Source organism: Arctopsyche grandis, chromosome 3 (assembly GCF_051622035.1).
Source record: "Arctopsyche grandis isolate Sample6627 chromosome 3, ASM5162203v2, whole genome shotgun sequence".
Classification (NCBI taxonomy): Eukaryota; Metazoa; Arthropoda; class Insecta; order Trichoptera; family Hydropsychidae; genus Arctopsyche; species Arctopsyche grandis.
The window spans coordinates 3265333-3283388 of record NC_135357.1 but is presented as its reverse complement, the minus strand read 5'-3'; the positions used below and the strand labels follow the sequence as shown (position 1 = coordinate 3283388).

Genomic DNA, 18056 nt, shown 5'->3' with positions numbered 1-18056 from the left:
ACGGGTTAATAGCCTTTTTTATATATGTAAGATAACGTATGGAAGTACAGTAAACTCTCGATTATCCGGTTGCGGATTATCCGTGCTTGAAAAATATTAATTAATTAATTTTTTTTCTTACATGATTATGAGACGCACCGATTGATTGCAATCATAAACACGCGTGTTTTTTTGAAACAAATGATGTCTTTTGTAGTATTGCGTTAATTAATTATAATAAAATAAAATTAATATATAGGAAGAAAAATACAAAGACAAAAAACATGAATATGAAAATACAATATCAAATTAAAATGCATTAAAACTAAGCATAGAGCATAGAGTTTCCAAATATGCTTTTTTAAGATTTGTGAAACGATTAGTTACAATAAAATTTTTTAACTATCAAAAACTATTTAAGATAGACCACCAGTCAAATTTAAGCATATTATTAACAATATAATTTGAATTAGCGAATAATATAATAAGAGACTTTGTTGCCAAAGCCAAAGCATCGAAAACTCGACTTTAGATTTACATATTTAGCACGTTTTCGTCAGACATTTTTGTACCTTGCTATCACTTTCCGAAACATTTTTTAATTAATGAGTTGTTTTAATCCACAAAATTCAAAAACTGATATGTTTACGTACATGGTTCGGTGATTATTGCCCACAAAGCGCTCGTTCAAAAGTCACTAAAATCTCTATAACGGAACGGAACATCTGGCAGCCGAAAAGTCCATCATACTAACGAGAACTCGAGTGCCAAATATTCTGTATTCGCGATTTTCATGGCAAAAATTGTCTTTTGGGCTATATGATGTGACTAATTATCCAATTATCTCACAAAATAACAGTACACCACTGGGTTTTCTGATAATTTTTACAATATGATAACTAGTTGTTGCGACATTAGCAATATAGGGCATTTATAATATTAAAATAAGTTCATTTTTGATTTGATTGATTGTTCAATTTTATGTTTCAATATTTTGTTTAATTAAAAAAAAAAAATGGGCACCAAATCAAATACTTGCCAAGGGAGCCAAAAACATTGCTACGGCTCTGCGTGTCTCTAATGATTACATACATAAACATTATATTAGTAAATATTATAAAAATTGTTTTATTTTAATAAATGTATAAATTTTAATTTCAACAGTATATAAAAATGCATCTAGATAAATATGTATATACGTAGATTCTAGTAAAAACGGTAAAATATGATGAATAAACGGTATTTAATATTTATCATAATCGCAATGTTAATTTTTCGTTACCAATAAAGCAAAAAGTTTTATAATTATTATTTAAATTGCGATGAGAGTTCTTAAATTGAAATGTAGATCTCGCTAGTGCTAAATTGTATACACTGAATATAATTACTTGGGCTTACTTACAAAATTTAACCAAAGTGATATTATAATGTAAAACTAAAAATATATGTTTATATTTTTATAATTTCAATAAAATTTTTTAAATAATTATTTAAAAAAAATCTAAATACGAACAGCATTTAGACAATGTAATGAAACAATTGTTAAAATATTTATTATAATGCAATACAATTAACGGAAAAATATTAAACTTGTTCGAGATTAATATTCACTTGGCGAAAATAAAATAATATCTAAAAGAAAAAAAAATCAAACAACATATTATAAGTTTGCAATTTAAATGCATGAAATCGTTTTATGACCAAACATAAGACGACAAGAATTTTAAATAAAAAACAATTGAACGCCGAAACTATAATTTCAATTGCGATAATATTTTCAACGATGAAATGAAATCAAAGATGGCGGACTTTATGAAATATAAAATAAATTGACTCATTAATATTTAGCAAGTTTGTTTGGTTCGCAACTAGAAATCGAGTTGTGTAATCGATGTGTTTGCGTCGCGAGCGAGCTTGGCCATTTTGTGTCATTATAGAGGGGCCATTGTGTGAAAGAAACGAGAGTGGAGAGGGGGCAGGGGGAGGGGGAGGGGGAATAACTAGCGCCGTCTAGCGGACAATAGACTATCCTGTCAAATTTTTATACATTTCCAAATTTAAACTGCATTATCCCGTCGAAAAAAGTCAAATAATACAAATTCGGGGATGCAGAAATGGCGTTTGATTGCCGTGAGGCTGAAAATTCGAGCAATCGTTCGATAGCCCAAAGTACCGATCGAGACCCGTTTTAACACGCTAGCGCCCGTCTTCACCCCCGCGGAAAGGTTTAACAATTTGATATTTATTTTTTATCTATTCCGTCATAAATGCTAAATGGCAAAAAAAGATGGCATTTTTTAATTTCGTAATTATTTTATGATAAATTTGCGAACAGGTAAGGATGGAAATTTCGAACGAACAATTCAAAATATTTTGCGGATGACTAGTGTTACGAGTATATATTACGAAAAGTAATATAACAGGGTGAAGCTAATAAAAAGCTTGAAAAAATTGTAGTGATGTACAGTAAAAATTAATTTATATTTTATTTAAATTTAAAATGATCAGAAAGTCAAATTTTCAGTGTTTAAAAATTTTCAAAGAAATTTTTAAGATGAAAAAACAACGTATATTAATTTTTAAAGAATTAATCGATTTTAGAAATGGGGTGTTAAAAAATACCGTTATCATTATCTTATACAATATAATTATTTGAAGAAAATATCATATACAATATAATTATTTAAAAAAAGTTAAATCGTGTAAATTACAAAATAAATTATGAACAATTAAAATGAAAAATAATTAATAATTGTATTTTTTTTTATAGATGTATTCATAATTATAAAATAAAATAAAAAGTTGATTTGTAATATATTTTTTATATTTTAAAAAGAAGTTTATGATTATGCTTCGTCATATCGTATTGTTCATCCAACGGCTAAAAACCTCGGATATAATTTTGTTTTATTATTGAATTTGTAAAACTTTCGTGAATGTATGTATATTTATCAAACGTAATTTTTTTGTTAAAGTAAGCGAGTCGTTTTCAAACATGACTGAGTTATTTGATTTTGCTTTTTACGTTATATTTATATGGATATGCGGTTTACGGAAAATAATTTTGTGGGAGTTGCACTTATCCATCTATATAACCAATAAAAACCGGTTTGGTTGTGGTGCTGCAGTGCCTCAATTCTCACGGATAAGTCGCGGTTGCACACATCCATAACGATTAGGTATTGTAATAACGGTTTACCGGTAAAACGTCAAAATGTCGCCATCGGTGAATACCGGTAAATTTTAAACGTTACCAGTAATTACTAGACACTATTTTATCGAAATTAAGTACATAAACACACATTTATTTGCATAATATTAACATTAAAAGTCGATGCAAATTGTGTATTGTGGATTGGGAATTTATTTGTTTTCAGTATTAAATGTGGCTATTTTAAATCGTAATAAATGCGATTAGACGGTTGTTTCAAATGGTCCAAACTTTAAATAAATAAATATGATTGGTTGAAAATAAGAAAATTAAATTTACTTTGATGCATTTATGACAATATTTACCTGATATGTATTTTTAATTATTTACGATTTATTATAGGTTAACGTTTTTAGGAAAGTAACCACGTTAAGTTTAACCACACCCACAAAAACAAATGTACAACTTACAAATTATTATCATTGTCTACAATACAATACGTAATAAATGAAATTAGTACCTATTTTACATAGTATTTTAAAATATTACCTATTTTATTCCAAAAACTGTTAATTTTTCAAGAACATATGTATAGTAAATAAATAAATAAAAAAATGGTTTTGTAAAATTAAAATGAAAAACCATATACTGAGAAGCATGATAAAAACAATGACAGCATTTTTTTATTGAAATGGGGGGCCTCAAATTTAAAATGCGCTATATATATATATATATATATATATATATATATATATATATATATATATATATATATAAATAAATTGCTATTATGTGTGCCTGTGTGCGATAACGCTCGCCATACTATAATAATCGTTTCGATTAGACAGATGTACGCCACAGTTAAAACACTGCCAACAAAATGTAGGAATATAATATCGAAAGAAACTAACTTCTATATACATATACTGTTTGTTACCAATGTTTCCTCTAGGGTAATAGACGATGCTAATATGACCATTTAGCGCCATATATTGAAAATTTAGTTATTTTTTCTATTGGTGTTTTATTTTGTTTATATGCAGTTAGGTTGGTTGGTAGTTTTTCCTTTTTTTCTTATTAAACAATTGAATATAAATATTAAATCCAATATATAATTTCGAAAGAGACTTTGTAGGTAAATATGTATATACGTATGTAAGTATCTTTGGTTGGGAAATTCTTAAACAAAACAAAGTTTCTATGCTGACAATTCAACTGGTTGGATATTATATTTTTTTATAATCAAATAAATTTAATAAAAAAACAAATGAATATTTACTATTAGATTCATCATGTTTAAGCTGTTCATATTACAAATACTGAGTGAAGCCGGGTAAAACAACTAGTTAAATATAAATATTAAATTATATATATTTACAAGATATTTGAAAAAAAAAATATGACCGCGCGCGGATCGAACACAGGACCGACATATTTCTATTAATTTTTTTTTATTTAATAACTTAATATGCAAACACTAATCACTTACTATAATTTTAATCAGTCTTGTGGAGAATTTCATAATAGTATTCAAGAAAATAAATATTTTCATATTTTTTTTAACCCTTTCCGCTTAACTTTTTACTATTACTTATGCATTTTTCTTTTTGTATTCTTTTATTTTTTTTAATTGGCAAATCCTTCCCAGCAAGTTCTACTTTACTTGTAATTGACTTATGTATAACTATTAATTTTATTATTTTCGTACTAGCTGTTTAAGTTTCTCTTAAAAATGTTAAAATAAAATAAATAAATAAATGTGCGTCCATGATACTTTAATATTCGTTTTAAATAATTAATAAGTATTTAGAAATGTTTTTTGAAAAATGTCCTGACTTTGAATTTGGAAAAAATGATCACCTTAATATACGCGTATATATATATTTACGTAGCGGGCGACGTGACATGTCGTTTCATATTCGAAAGTGATATACATAGTAGTAGTTTTAATAAAAAGTGTGTAATATGAGGCGAAATGGTTGAGGAATTTGATAATTTGATTTTGATAATAATTCGAATGAATGGCGAGGCGAACCAGTGTCCGCAACCACGGCAGGAAAGCGAGCGTGCGAAGTCGGCCGTTGAGGGGTTAGAGGAGTAGTTGCCGAAACGGCCGCTAGGTGGCGAACTCACTTCGCAGAGTGGCGGCCGGCGCTTGCAGTGCGGTTGCTTCGCGTTGGCGCGTCTTTCGTCGAATTGCTCCGAGTCGGGGGCGGAGGGGTAGAGGGGTAGAGGGAATCCGCCCTCGCTGGGGCGCCGGGAGTAGCCTCGCCCCGAGAATGAGTCTGAGCGAGACGGAGAGGAGGCGCGCGGGGCTGCGGGCGAGACGCCTCTGTCGCTTTTGCCTGACGAGCGACGAGCCGCTGAGCGACATCTACCGGGACGCGACTCGGGATCGGGATCGAGATCGAGATCGTGATCGTGATCGGGGCCGCGGTCGCGCTCCGCTCGCCGTGTCCGTGCCGCTCCCCATCCAGGTCATGGCCTGCGTCGCCATTGAGGTTAGGATCAACGGAACCCCCGCTCCCGCTCCCGCTCCCGCTCCCCACCCACTCCGCACTCCGCTCCCGAGCGCATTGATCCGATACGCCTACCCCTCCCCCGCACTCCGCTCTCCGCCCGCCCAGCCTTCTGTCACTTTTCAATAAGATCGTAGTTCACAACCATGTCCGTTTTGTTTGTTTTTTTTTTTTTTTTTCAGAAAATAAATTTTTCGACCGTCAGAAAATAAATAATAATTGATTGAGTTTTATTTATTTATCTTTTATATCACATTTTGTTGGGTTATTATCATCTCACGTTGTCTCACCTGTCGATTGAGAAACAATCGAATCGATTAATTAAAAATTTTATATCTAGTCTAATATATAATTTCGAAAAAGACTGTATTATCAGAAAAATATATTTCGGCCGTCAAAAAATTAATAAAAATTGATTGTTTTATTTATTTATTTTTTATATCGCCGTCTTTCATTTTGTAGGGTTGGTTTTTTTTTTATCATTTCATGCTGTCTCGCCTGTCGATTGTGAATCAATCGAATCGAATGATTTAAATTTAATATCTAGTCTAATATATAATTTCGAAAAAGACTGTATTTTCAGATAATAAATTACAAATGATTGAGTTTTATTTTTTATATCGCCGTCTTTCAATTTGTAGGGTTGGTTTATTATCATCTCATGTTGTCTCGCCTGTCAGTTGCGAAACAATCGAATCGAATGATTTAAATTTTTATATCTAGTCTAATATGTATATAATTTCGAAAAATACTGTATTTTCAGAAAAAAATATTTCGACCGTCAAAAAATAAATAACAATTCATTGTTTTATTTATTTATTTTTTTATATCGCCGTCTTTCATTTTGTAGGGTTGGTTTATTATCATCTCATGTTGTCTCGCCTGTCGGTTGCGAAACAATCGAATCGAATGATTTGAATTTTTATTTAAAAAAGACTGTATGTATTTAAGTTTTGGTTTGTAAAATCTGCAACGTTAAATTTAATAGTAATTAAAAAAAAAATTAAATTAGTTTAGCCATGTTAAAGTGGTTTATATTACAAATACCAAAACCACTACATAATAATCTTCAGTTTTGATTATAAATTAAATTATTGTTTTTTAAATTTGTTTTAATAAATGAAATAAATACGAAGAAAAATAGATTTTATTTTATCCTTTAGAATAAATTTTTTATTTTAAAATTAAATACAAAAAAAATATTTTGTAATTTTTTTTTTTAATCATAGATGATACTCAAAATTTAATTTCAATACTCATACTATTTGATTTAATTACTAAATTAAATACATTTCTTTTTTGTTGAAAAATACTTTTAGTGAGTGAGGGTTTGCACCGTTCAAATTTTATTATTTATATTATACATTTGAGATATTTATTATATTTTTTATTTGTTGTTTTTCTTTTTTTTTTACTAACTTAAATTTTTATCAAAACATATTTTGGCATCAAAATTAAATAATTCTGCTATGTCTAAATGGTTAGAATCTTTAACCACTTTAATAAAATAAAAAATTCATATCGTATGATATTTCAAAACTTTGAATTTAAAAAAATAAATAAATTTTACATTATATTTATTTTTATTGTTTACTAGTGTTTTTACCCGGCTTCGCTCGTTATTTGTAATATAAACCGCTTAAACATGGCCAATCTAATAGTAAACATTTAATTAAATTTATTTGAATATTCATTTGTTTTTCTACGAACCAACAACAGTTAGATATAAAGTGTATTTCGAAATTATATATTAGATATTATTAATTATTTTCTTATGTTCATTTTTGTTCATCATTTTTATTTTGTTTTTTATCGTATTTTTCTTCTTTCACTTTTTTCATTTTATTCTTTCGTATTTTTAATTTGTATTTTTTTCTTATTTTATGTAAATCATTGTGGCGCATTTGGTTCTTCCTGTAATGCCACAATGGTCCAAAACTATTAATAAATTATAAAAAAAATTCTAAATTCAAGATGAATCCGTTTTTTTCTGTCAAATTTCAATATTAATTTAATATGATCAATATTTTCTAAATATCTAATATATAATTTCGAAACAGACTGTGTATGTATGTATGGAAGTTTTGTTTCGTAAAATCTGTGACGTTAAATTTAATAAAAAAACAAATAAATTTAAATGAAATAAAACTATTCAAATAAATTTAATAAAATGTTTACTATTTTATGTTTAAGATTAATTATTATTTTTAAGATTATTTATGTTTACTATTAGATGTTTATGCGTTTTATATTACTAATACCGAACGAAGTCGAGTAAAACTACTAGTATTTAATAAATTAAAACAGCCACAATTTCTTAATAGCAAAATATTAAATGGATTATTTGTTTTATTTGAAGGTATTCCCATCGGACGGTATGCCAGCGACCATTTGCGATCTGTGTCGACACTTCATGGACCAATCGTACCGATTCAAACAAATATGCAAACAAGGAGACGAAGCCCTGCGTCAATATATCGTTCAAGGCGAACTTCGGAATCCTATAGAATGGCCTTCGGACATGATCAAGGTTTTTATTACAACGACAAATATAAATCTTGCCAATTCATTTTTTTAACAATTTGTTTTAATGTTTTTTTATAGCACATACCACAATCTCTAATGAGGAATATCGAAGTAAAAAAAGAATACATCCCTAAAAAAGATGACAAACAAATATCAAAAGTAATACATACATATATACTTACATATACATATATTCAATATAATATTTAAAAAAAATAATTTTAAATGTACTTTTGCAATTACAGACTGTACGTGCAGTAGGACGTCCTCGGAAGCATCCAATCGACGAATATTTGAAGAAAGAAACTACAAAGATAACTATCGAAGATGAAGATGACAAGGAGCCGCCTACTAAAATAAGAGTGACTCAACTCGGTGACGATTTAGTCATTTCTACCGATGAAAATGTTGATACGGCTGAATATGTCATCGAGGATGATAATGGATGTTAGTAAAAAAACATACGAATGTCTGTAATTTTTTTTAATCTTATTTTAAGTAATGTCTTCTTTTAGCTGTAATTGATTCGCGCAACAAAGATGACGGGTCTGAAGTTCAGACAGGAGTGTTTCCGTGTCCTCATTGTGAACGTTCCTTTCCTCTGCAACAGTTGCGCGACATTCACATGCAGAATCATCTGCGCAAACGGTCACATCACTGCAAAGAATGCAATGGGTATTGACATTGTTTTTTATTTTTTTTTACATAGATATATACCAGGAAGGCCTTACAGGTAAACTCCAATGTGCCTTCCTAGACAATTACACACATTGCAGCATTTTTATTAGATAAATCGCTGTATTTCGAGAGGTTGAAGAACACGAAATTAACAATTAATTAATCCATAGAGACATCTATGGATTTAAACTTGTACATAATTTTTTACATATTGTAAATAAATCAAATTCAGATATTTGTGACATAGCGGGTAGGATGATTTTTTGCCAATTTGATAGAGGAACCGTTTCAACAATGAAATCTGATAAATTGGCAAACTCTGATAGGAAACAATCGACTTGGAGTCACAAATATCCAAGTCTGTCCAGCAGCATTAAAGATTAGCACGGGTAACCTTTCAGTGCTAAACGTAAACGCAACCAGCAAGCCATACTGCTGGCTAATATATATGAGAATAATTTAAACGTCTATTTTATAAAAAAAAATTGTTCATTAAAAAAAGTTTCCGTACATTACAAAAAAATTGTGTGCATTTCTAAATGACGGATACAGATTGCATTAGAAACTTTGCTTTGATCATTGAAAAAAATATTTGTTTCTTGAAAAGCGGATGTTTGCTACTTAAATGTGTATTACAATGACCAAAGTACGAACCGACAACGACCAACGCTTCTCTCTACTGGATTCCTTCTTTTTTACTCTTCGGCTTGTGACCTTCGACACCTACGACCAACGCTTCGACTCTACGACCTGACATCATCATGCATATTCATACATAATACGTAAACAAAAGTAGAAAGTTGTCAATAGAGGAAGACTGCAACGTTGCCACTTTTAGTATCTATGTATTCTAATGCTAAAATCTATTTTTTCGAATGATCGTTTCATATTTTTTAATGCACAAACATTTTTTTTAAGATACAAAGTATCTTTCTCAATATACAGTTAAATCGTACTCAATATACATATAATATATTGAGTACTATAAGACAGTATACCAAATGTGATGGTTCGAATCAAAAATAAATTTTATATATCAAATTTCAGATCGTTCTTCAATAAATATGATTTGCAAAAACATGAAATGACTCACTTTGGAGAAAAGTCATTCCATTGTACCGTTTGCAACAAATCATTCCATAGAGCTGCTATGCTGCGTAGACATGAAAAGGTTCACAATTTTTTGTGCATTCTGTCTTATATGTGGATGTTTTTAAAAATTAAATAATGCTAATTTGCAATTTTAGCTTCATACAGCCGTGCCGAAGATCGCCTGCTCCGAATGCGATCAGACGTTCCTCTCCCAGGATATACTGGCGTTGCATTTCAAGCGACGGCATGAGAGAAAGCGGGACTTTGCTTGTGCTCTGTGTCCGAAGAAGTTTGCGTTCAAGCAAGGGTTGGACCGTCATTTTATGCAGCACAAAGAGCAATCTTTCAAATGCAATTATTGCGAATTGCGTTAGTTTTTCATTATGTTTGTTGAGCTGATGTATATACATGTAATATGCACTCTCATGTGTTGTTTGTCAATTTCAGGCTTCAACACCAGAAAGCAACTCATACGTCACGTTCAAACTCACGCAGGAATGAGACCGCATCCTTGCAAATTTTGTCCGAAATCGTTCATATTATCCCATCACTACACTAGGTAATAATCAATAAATTGAATTAGACATGTTGTTTTTCGTGTATAACACATACAACAAACAATACACAATTGTCATCATAATCGCAATCGTAACCAAAGTCGCAACTGAAGTTTCAACCGAAGTCGGAATTGAATTTGGAACCGAATGGAAATTTTATGCTCAAGAATATAACTGGTTGTGTTCAAATAACTAATTTATTGTTGAATTGATACGAAACAGACAATAATTAACCCTTTGCCCGTGGCAGTAAATATAGCGAACAAGCCCTGTACGGGCACCTTTTTCGCGAATTTGGCAATCGAGTTTTCGACCTTAAATACAGATTTTAATATTTACTCAAGTAACCAGATATGTTAATTAACACAAAGTATTATTTTAAACAATAAAATACATAATATATCTCGTAGTTTTGGCTTAATTGTCAAATAATCATTCTTCATACAATTGAGACGTATCGTCGCCATTGTACAACAGACGTGACGTCACATAAACGAGGTTTCAGTATGGTTCCACAAAAAACTAATTTTGACTGACAATATTCATTTTAAGCAAATTTAATAGATGGCATTCAACTCTCAATGATATATTCAACCAATTTTGAACCTTAAAACAGTTGAAATAGGCGCATATAAGGCTCAAAATCCCGTGCAAAGTTCAGAAATTCTATGGAAGACAGCCGCGCTACAGACTTGTCGCGCAAAGCTTCCATAGAAGACTGTAGAAGTTTTACAATTATGTACATCAGTATTACCTACGATTTTAGGTTATATTTTATTTAGTTCATTAATAATATGTTCGATATAATGTCGCATTCTTTCAGTTTTTAGTTTAATCCGTCATAGGCCGACTATATATGTAATTGTTAAGAATGTCAACTTGTTATTCCTTTAGTTAAACATTTACTGCATACGTACAGCTAGTGTATGAATTGAATTTACTAGTAAACGTGTTCATTCATTCTCTTGTGTATATTGTTACTCGGTGATTTTGATGATGCATACACTTACTAGTCAGTGTATACTGATTCGAGCTTTACACTCTTACTGTAATATATACAAACTCGATCCCACATACATATAATAAAATATATATATATTTATTGTTTTCTTTGATTTAACAGACATCTTCGTTCGAGTCATCTCAATCAGGCCAAGGTGATTAAGCCAGATGGAATTTTCCCTCGTTCCGAAGACAGCTATAAGTGTGTGGAGTGTGACGAGCTATTTACTAAACAAGTAATTTTATATTCAATTCGTATTTTTATATATATATATATCTATGTACATATTTCGACTGGCGTTTTATACTTGTAAATAAATTTACAGGACGATTTAATTTTCCATTCTGCGATTCACGCCACGCAAAACCTCACCTGTCCCATTTGCAAGGAGAAGTTCCATGACGTCGACGGAGTCACTAACCACATCAAATTGCATGTTGACGGTGCGTATTTTCAAATTGTTGTTGAAAATTTTTGTTTCGTATTGTATTTAATTCGATTTTAATTCTAGGCGAGCAATTCATGTGCGAGTGGTGCGATTTGGTGTTCACATCTGAGGAAAAGTTGGACATGCATATCGATTCCGAGCATCAAGAGGCCATGTCGGCCGATCCGTTTGGTGAGATTTCGTATTTGGAAGGCAAATTGGTCAGTTTATTCACATGCATATTTTATTTGATTGATGTTTTTTTGTATGTGTGCTGATTTATGTATATTCTGTTTAGATCGGCCAATCTGAGGCGGCTGAATTGAATGAAACTTCCGAAGACAGCTACGACGAAGAAGATGAATTATACGATTCGAGTAATTCTCGTTGTTTGTTTCATTTGTTAGATTAATATTGTATGTGTGGTTTGTCTAATTGATATATGATTTTAGCTCAACAGTCCGAGGCGAAGAAGCAGGCTGAGATTCAGGAGCTGCAGTCTAAAGAAGATGAACAGGAATTCGAGGTAAAATATAAATATAAGGCAAGCTGGGCTAAGTTAGACAAATGAAGGCAACCGATAGAGCCATAACGATTGTATTTGAATGTATCGTTCACAGGTAGCAGTTGAATCGGAGGTTAAAATAAACGTTTTAGAAGTCGATATTTCATATGATCCTCCTTTGATCAATAGCACAGAAACAATCGGTATGTTTATACATGTATTTTTAATTATTAATGATTCTAATCATCGACTTGAGTTCAATTAGCAACTTTTATATTGCAGAGGACGACGATAAAGTTACATACACTGAGTTGAAAACCGTTGATACGGTCGAATTGGTCAAGACCATTCCGGAGGTTGCGCAGAAAATAGCCGCACAGACCAAAACTTCCATTCTGGCCAAAGCCGAAGAGGTTAAAAAGCAAATGATGCACAAACTGTCAAGTCAAAAGACAGAGAGCATGTCGGAGTCGTCTAGCGTCAATCAGAAGACGGAAGAAAAATCCAGCCCTCCGGTTAAGTCTTCGTTGAATTTCACCCAAAGACTCAACGAACACGTAATTTCAATCTGAATGTGTTTCAGTATTCAATTTTTAGGCTATTCGTTTTTTTTTAATATTATTTGTATATCGTAGAAGGAAAAAGGAACGTCTCCGTCTAAATCGATTCAAAGGGAGATCAAAGCGGAAGTGGTACCGAAAGAGATTCCGTCTAGAACTAATGAAAAGTCTCTCAAGCTATTGGAGAAGGACTTGATGGAGCTGACGAAGGTCGCCACATCTGGTGGGAGTCCCGACAGGTCCATATCTGGTCGATTCCCTTCGTTTAAGTCTACTTCTTACAGGAAAGATTCCAATACAAACGGGAGGGGAATGCACAGGCCGCTCTTTTCCAAGAGAGGGCCCAATGAATCGGTCATCAAAGTGGAAAAAGGCTTTGAAAGGTACGCAGTGTTGCCGAGTCGACTCCTCACTCTCCTGCTTTCGCGTGTTGTATAGTATTTGTCGTTTCGTTTCAGAGAGCACAAGAAAATCATCACGAGTACGCCTCTCCCCAGCTCGGCCAGGTCCGTTCAAGATGACGATTCTATGGTGAGTCCTGTTTTATCAATATTGATGTTTTATGTTGCTCTGCTTTGTTATGTTTCGTTTCGTTATCACAAAAATGCTTTTTTTTTAAGTATATATCTGTAAAGTGCTTGTTGAGGTTGGGTCAAACCTAATTATTTTCACTATGCACTATGGAGATACAGTAAAACCTCGATTATCCGGATTTTCGATTGTTAAAACGAACACAAATTTTACGATTTTGCTGCTTTGAAATACATATGAATAAAATTCTAAAATAAAATGGAGAAATGAGTCTTCAATATTCAATACTCAAAGAACGTCTGTTTCTTGAAAATTTGAGCGCGATTTAAATATTTATTTTTAATATTTCCAATATGGATAAGAAAACGTATTGTATTATCACTAAAAGACAAATTATATATATCACTGCTCGACACGAAAAATGGTTCAGAGGCAAGATATGACTTTTCTTAAAATTTGAGGTAATCCAGTTATCAATAGAATATTTGTTATTAATCCACAAAAATAGTCGAAATATGATTTTTCTAAGTGTAATTTTATTTCATTCTCATATAAAGATAATTTAATATATTATTCCTATTAATTCAATTCAGATTCGTGTAAATGCTAGAACGAGCTTTTTGCTCGCGATTTTACCGATTTAAAGTTCAGCGCACTTCCAATTAACCCTTTTAAACGAAAACAAAAAATAGTGTGACCAGAACACTATCCCAATAAACATGTTTCAATAGAAAAAAACTCAATATGAAATAGTATTAACAGTGGGAAAAAATCCCAAGTGGAAATACGTACTTTTGACTTTTGATTTGAACTGGACGACTACTTAGAGAGATTTGAAAGCTGAAAAGTACTACAAATGAAAGATAAAATACCCGAATATAGATTCCAATATTCATTTTGTACAGGAAATTGACAGATTTTGAGACATAGACCGAATAACACCAAGATATAGAAAAATCGCGCGATTTTATATACCTCCAAATCTCGAGCCAATCAACATTTTTTATTACCGGATTCGTGTTCACTGGGCATATATCTATTAGAAAAGTCATATCTCGTCTCTGAACCAAAAAAAAAGTCGTCATTTGTCGAACAGTGTTATCAATGCTTTAAAAAGCGGTGTCTTGGACGTTTTTCGTCAAATGAATGTGGTGTTGGAACGTCAACGATCTCGGAAATAAAAATTATGAAGTTTACTGATTCTTTAATGTCAGAAGATGGAAGCTCAGAGCGTAAGGTTTTGAAAAAATCAGGAAAAATAAGTCGAAGAGTGTTTTTTTATGTGGTTCATTCAAAGACGATCGTCTGGACAGCCAATATCTGGTCCATTATTGTATGAAAAGTATTCGCGATTTGGCAGCTTCAAAAAGAACAATTAACTTTAAGAAAAAATCGACAATTGAATTTCTTAATAAAGAATAATTTAATATTGATCTTCATGTTGTTATATATGTAAATGTAGACAAATAAAAATTATTCATACTGAATGTACACGTCTTTCCCTGTCAATTGTGATTTTTTTCACTATCCGGACTACCTTCATCCCCAATTAGTATGGATAATCGAGGTTCTACCTTATGTTAGTTTCTGCTAGATGGTTCAAATTTATAATAGAGCAACTTATTATATGTTTGTTCAATTGATAGTTCTACATAGCAGTCTACCTTAGCTTTTGCATTCAGTGTATCGCGACGGCTTTGTGTTAATGTAATCTGAATATATACACATTTTGACAATTTATTTGCAAGATGTCTGATAACTCGGAGATTGACGTTTTGGTACGGCGGTCGACGAGGCCTTCTCGGGTTAAAAACTATGCAGCGCTCGTCCGCGATCAGGAAGGCGCCACCGATATCGACGATTCCGACTACGAGCAGGATGACGAAGAGGAAAAGGAGGAATACACTGAAAAGGAATACAAACACAAACCAATCAAGGTATATACTCGTATATACATTATATATATTTCGACTTTTTCATTATTATTTTTTGCTGAAGCTTTTTATTTGTATGATATTTCTTGTATGCAACTAAACTAATCAATCTGTTGTTAGCCTATCGTTTCCGTCACTCCGGACGGGGTTGTGAAGCGGAAACGTGGCCGTCCGAGAAAGAATCCTTTGCCGGAGAACGACTCGCAAGACTCGATCCCGGCTCCGGTGATTCCATCTCCGGAAATTGCACCGCCGAAGCGAAAAGTCGGACGACCGTCTAAAAAGGAGATGATGGAGCGGGCGGCTCGGTTGGGTGTGACTGTCGAAGAGTTGAAGTACGTGATGCTGAAGTGTAGTATAATGTATATAATGTCGTATACGTTTTGAATAGTGTGCTGATTGGTTCGTTTTTGAACTTTTTTTTTAGGAGTATGCCGAACAAATCAGATCTGAAGACGACGCCTGCAAAACGGCCTACGGAAATTTCGACGAGCGATCGTATCCAAGAATCGCCCAAGACTAATATAAAATTGAAGGTTTGTATTTTTTTCACATTTATCGGCCCGGCAAATACAAAGAATGTACATACTTTTCTAAAATAGCTCGCACGATAGATTCGGTTTTCGTCCGGAAAATCAAACGTCAAATGGGTTGCCAGTAACAAAAATAAATACCGACCCTAACAACCTAATCTTAAATGAATAGGGCCAACCCTAACAACCTAACCTAACCTAACCTAACCTTTTAATAATTAAGTGTTGGTTGCTAAGATACTGTTGCGTAGGGGTGGGTGGAGGATCCAAGTAAAAGGCCAAAGTCGTGTCACAGCATTTATTGGTGATTCAGGAGATACACGCACCGCCAGTGCTCCGTCCAGAATGCCTTGATATGGTCTAAGTACCTCCTTATAAAGGACAGGTCGCCCAGGGCATCTTCCTCGACACGTTTGTTTACCTATTGTTATAGTCACGTACCAGATATGTGGTCTCACGCTTTCGCGCAGTCAGTTCTGAGAATTCTAGCGGGAAGTGGCTGGGTGCCGGTACCGACCGCTAAGTCCATCCATTGTTTAGCCGACTTGCACTTAGTCTGGAGATAATCCTCGAAAACAATTATAACGGTCGCACAGTGTCGGGGATGCGCTGTCTCACGCTCGTCTGGATTCTGGGAAATAGCGGGGATGCCACTCGGCCTAATCCGATTGCACTTAACCGATGACTCCTTTTTACGCATGCGTTACAATACTATGTGTTTGGATGGATGTTACGATGTGTGGACCATGAGGAGAGTGGGAATGGACAGGTGTGGGGCGACGCGCTATCATCCAACTGTCAAAAATTATAATTTCACTAATAGGTTAATGTAATTGGTTATGATTTCACTGAATCGTCAAATTTTATTTTTGTCACTGACAACCCGTTTAAGGTTTGATTTTCCGTGCGAGCTATTTTAGAGATGTTTATTTGACAATTATTGTCATGTAATTTATTTTACAGCCGTGCCAAAAATCTTATCCCTATTTCCTCATGTATTAGATGAACGTTTTTATCCAATTGTAGTTAATTAATTTGATATTTCACATTAATTGCCAAGTGGCCAACGACTATATACAAGCTGGCCAAATTCTGTGTATTAATTTGTATGGATTTTTTTGATGTTTTAGTCCATCAGTTCGTCGGATATTATGAAATCTACTCCGATGCTTAAAAAGGTTTCAATTTATTACATTTAGAATATATTGTGATGTTTTATTATTGTTGAATTAATCGTTGATATTTTTATTGATCGTAGGTATCTGCCGATATGGTTAAAATACTTCCGCCCGGAATCAAACCTTTGCCCCTGCCTCCAGAAGCTGGCGCTCCTCCCGGAGTCTGCCAGATGAGGATCGGCGAAAAGGTGGTCAGGGTGCAGAAGATCGTCATGTCCAAAGCTGAAGTGGACGCCATCACTAAGAAGGGACTCGTTGAAATCAAGGCATGCGAATGATTATTATATACCGGAAGGCTTTATATTTTATATTTATTTGTTAATTTAATTTAATTTTTATATAACAGGACGGTGCTATGGTGTTGAAGGCCGGAGTGAAGTTGCCGACGAGCGGAGACACCAAAGCGATCAAGACATCTTTGTTGAATAATATCGGTAGCGATAAGAGTCAGGAGGTGTCGTCTCCGGGACCTTCGAGCGTTCAGACCGTGTCCGCCTCGCCTGTAGCCACCGCTATCAAGAGCGAAGAGACGGCGAAGCCGACCCGCTTCGGAGGAAACTCACCGTCTGATGATGAAAACGACTGATTTTAATAGCGAAGATGCGACACAATTGATTTTTAAGTAGTACGACACTAGGAGAAGTTTACGTTTATAGAATTAATGTTGCTTTTACAATCATCGTTATATATATATATATATATATATATATATATATATATATATATATATATATATATATATATATATATATTTTTGTGTTTTAGAATCATTTTTATGTATTTTTTATATATTATACATATTCATCGCATTGATTTCTTTCGACGAATGTTTTAACGTTATTTAGATGTTGTAAATAAAATACAATCCCAATCATGCATATTT

At 32.9% G+C, this 18056-nt stretch overlaps 1 protein-coding gene across 1 annotated transcript; it reads left to right on the top strand.

Annotated features, from left to right (window-relative positions):
• The first annotated feature begins 5254 nt into the window (after positions 1-5254).
• On the top strand, positions 5255-17801 carry LOC143909754 (uncharacterized). The gene is made up of 23 exons (XM_077427918.1): positions 5255-5631; positions 8009-8179; positions 8254-8334; positions 8421-8622; positions 8691-8850; positions 9901-10024; positions 10101-10314; positions 10393-10504; positions 11626-11740; positions 11831-11948; positions 12017-12153; positions 12231-12309; positions 12385-12458; positions 12553-12640; positions 12720-12994; positions 13073-13380; positions 13456-13528; positions 15277-15465; positions 15583-15797; positions 15890-15998; positions 17126-17173; positions 17254-17439; positions 17520-17801. Exons 1-23 carry the CDS (start codon positions 5410-5412, stop codon positions 17757-17759), a joined length of 3540 nt encoding a protein of 1179 aa, XP_077284044.1. The 5' UTR covers positions 5255-5409; the 3' UTR covers positions 17760-17801.
• Positions 17802-18056: the final 255 nt, after the last annotated feature.

What these genes read in the sequence shown, in the direction of transcription:
- LOC143909754 (XM_077427918.1), top strand. Translation starts at nt 5,410, where the DNA reads ATGAGTCTGAGCGAGACGGAGAGGAGGCGCGCGGGGCTGCGGGCGAGA. An exon ending in ACGAGCTATTTACTAAACAA is followed by an intron (nt 11,741 to 11,830) that starts GTAATTTTATAT and finishes ATAAATTTACAG; the next exon opens with GACGATTTAATTTTCCATTC. An exon ending in AGACTAATATAAAATTGAAG is followed by an intron (nt 15,999 to 17,125) that starts GTTTGTATTTTT and finishes TTGATGTTTTAG; the next exon opens with TCCATCAGTTCGTCGGATAT.